This window comes from Limulus polyphemus, unplaced genomic scaffold (assembly GCF_000517525.1).
Source record: "Limulus polyphemus unplaced genomic scaffold, Limulus_polyphemus-2.1.2 Scaffold681, whole genome shotgun sequence".
NCBI lineage: Eukaryota > Metazoa > Arthropoda > Merostomata > Xiphosura > Limulidae > Limulus > Limulus polyphemus.
The window spans coordinates 146,171-149,487 of record NW_013666291.1 but is presented as its reverse complement, the minus strand read 5'-3'; the positions used below and the strand labels follow the sequence as shown (position 1 = coordinate 149,487).

Sequence of the window (3,317 nt, the reverse complement as noted above, 5' to 3'; positions counted from 1 at the left end):
GGAGGCATAAAAAAAGAAATCACTCAATAAAAGGATAAAAAAGACAACTACATAAAAGCTAAAAACCCTATAAAGTGTATAGCGCATCCTTGCATTTAGTTTCTTTCTTTCTTTCTTTTTCTTATTTAGTTATACTTTTTGCTTATGTGAGAATGTACTTGCACATTGTTTTTCAATGTTAAAAGGTATTGATATGTTCAGTGTTAAAAGGTATTCTTATGTGTTTTGTTGTTAAAGGGTCATTTTATTTTTGTATTGTGCTAGGTTTCATGTAATTTAAATTGAAGTTAAAGAATTACTTAATAATAATTATTCTTTTATGTTAAAATAAAATTTCTTATGTTTCATTTGAAATACCTTTACGAGGTTTCTATTTGAATATTTTATTTTGACACAATTTGTATTGTTTTGTTCATTATCTTATTTGATATTTTGAACTTAGATTAAAGAACTTGATCAGTGTATAATGTATTGTCATGTGTTCTTGAGTGTAATTCAAGAATTAGTTTACATTAATAATGTGCATTTTAATATTGTGGTTCAATTTAGCAATATTAAGAGATGATGTTTTCCAAGTTTTTGATAAATCTTGTTAAAGGGATATTTATGTATCTGTGGTATATTGTAGATCTTTGTTAAAGGGTTTGTGTTGTCTGTATGATGTGCAAGTGTTCTTGAATAACGTAAAGTGCTCCTTGGCCATGTTGTGAGATTAAATATGATTTGTTTTAAAGTAAAATTTAATTGTTGGCTTGAAGACAAGCCTGAAAGAAAAGGGGAAGGAAAAGTGTGATATACTGGCATATCGTATGTTTTCTACTTTCTTTAGTGATATAAGTATTATGTAATTTCTGTGATGTAATGGCAGGAACACGTGGTCTAGAATATTGTTAAGATTATCTTGTTTTAATTCCTTTATTTCTTTGTTCTATAGTACGTGATTCCTCTTCTGCCTGATTGCAGTAATAAACAGAATCCAGGTTAAAAGGATTGGCACTACAATATACTCTAATGTGCAATTTGATGGTGATTTAATCTAACAGCTGACCAATGATGACAGGGAACAAAAATCACAATGTGACACTGTTACTAGACAACCTGTTGATTTCAGGTACAATTTCTTTGGCTAGTTTTATTACAACGTGCAGAGTATTTTTAAGCTCATCGTGCTTAGTTCTATGCCCTGGAAGTCTGTTCTGAGGGCAAAAAAGTTGTGCGACTAAGCTCAACCTAGTACAAGCAAATGCCTTTTCATGTGCACATGAACATATGCTACATTTTTTTGTTTGTTTTGTGTTGAATATTGTTTTAATTTTAACTAACTTTTCAGACTCATTATTTCACACACATTAGGAAGACTCAGTTAATGATTTAAAACATTTGAGTAATCAAGTACAGCGCAACTTTAGAAGCAACCTAGACTTAAAATAGAAATAAAAAAAAATATGTCTCATAAAGAATAGCAAAATTAATTATCGCTTTTGTAGTAAGAGATTATCATGTTTCTTAAATGACAAAATGTGGATTACATATTATACTTTACTTTTTTGTTTGTACTTAAGCACAAAGCTACACAATGGGCTATCTGTGCTCTGCCAACCCGGTTTCTAGCAGCGTAAATCCTCATATATTGTTTGTTTGTTTTGGATTTCGCGCAAAGCTACATGATGGCTATCTGCGCTAGCTGTTCCTAAATTAGCAGTGTAATATTAGAGGGAAGTGCAGCTAGTCATCACCACCCACCGACAACTCTTGGGCTACTTTTTTACCAACGAATAGTGAGAATGACTGTCACATTACAACGCCCCCACGGCTGAAAGGGCGAGCATGTTTGGTAGGATAGGGATTCGAACCAGCGACCCTCAGATTGCGAGTCGAACGCCCTAACCACCTGGCCATGTCGGGCCACCACCTTAAGGACCAATACAGAAGAATTCTTTATAACAATTCTACATATTACAATAATAATAATGGTCGGAGAGTATTTAGATAGATATTTATCTGTTTGTTTATCGACTTGTCTTAGTAATATACTCCCTTTCTTGCAATTTGTAATACATAATTAATTTACCTTTTTCAAATATTATTGCAATATTTCTTGATTTCATCACGTTATTTAAACAATATATCATAATTATAATTAAATCACTAATGACAAAATGACTAAAGCTAAAATTTATAACAAAGAAGAAGGTTGAAGGAATGTATTACATGAACCAGAAATATATATATTACTTTGTTTGTTGTTAATCGCAAAGCCATACCATCTATTGAAATTCTATTAGCCTTTCAGACTTGTCCTCCGCTAGGATAGCAGTAAGTCTATAAATGCTACAAGAAAAACACGCACAAACACACCCTCAGGCTTCTCACTGAGTCATAGAAAGAGGGAGGGGAGAGAATTATTACCATTTAAGTTGTAAGACTGAAACTGCTAAACTTAAATGTATATAGATAAGAAAGTAAATAAAACGTTAATTTTCATATATATATATATATATTTATCTGTCAAATTGTGTGAGCCGAGCGCAGCCTAGTGGTTAGTGTGCCAGACAGTGAAATTTAAGTTCAGTGATTGCGTTCTTTTGCTGTTATGAGTGCGTTAAAAGGGTGATTGTCAAATTCTGTTATTCAGTTTAACAGCTGTAACCCAAGCTTTGGCACTGGGTGGTTTTCACCTTACAGTCTAGCACAGATCTAGCTTCCAGCATTCATGTAGCTATGCGCGAAATCAAACAAACAGACCAAATCGTGTTCAAACGTAGAAGCATCGCCCACGCTGTTCTGCCATGTGCGAAGGAGCGGCAGTAACTGAAGTATTTCAATTCCAGAGTAGCACCACGAGTAGCAAGAAATGGCTGTTCGAGGGGTAGGCCTACCAAGTGTTGGATTGGGTATACTTTTTCGCAGGATTGTTAATGTTTCGGATCCTATATTAGTAAGTACAACAAAGATGTAATCTTAATTTTTAATAGCTCTATAGCTGTTAGAAATAAAAGGATAAAAATTGTAAATCCACTAGAAAATGCATTTAAACTTAAATTAAAACGTCAAGTTAAATATTATTATAAAAAAAGTTAATCACTAAAAGTAAAACAATTTTTACATTACAATTACAGTAGTTAGAAGTTAACGTGAACTGATAAATTATTTATTTCATTTGAAGTTTCATACTGCTCATATGTATTTACTGAATTGTATGCGCAGAATAGGTAATTCAACTCACAACTAACAATATTGTAATCTACTAGTGAAATAACAATATACCGTATTTTTCGGTGTATAAGACGCACCCTTATTTTGAAGACAAAGTTGGG

The 3,317-nt window shown here is 32.5% G+C and overlaps 1 protein-coding gene across 1 annotated transcript in view; it reads left to right on the top strand.

Moving 5' to 3' along the window:
* Positions 1 to 2,583: 2,583 nt before the first annotated feature.
* The window catches only part of LOC106459920 (calcium uniporter protein, mitochondrial-like), a 43,176-nt gene continuing 42,442 nt past the window's right edge, over positions 2,584 to 3,317 (top strand). The window contains exon 1 of the mRNA XM_013919587.2: positions 2,584 to 2,938. Coding sequence (XP_013775041.1) covers positions 2,855 to 2,938 — 84 coding nt within the window. The 5' untranslated portion in view covers positions 2,584 to 2,854. The remainder of the gene's footprint in view (positions 2,939 to 3,317) is intronic.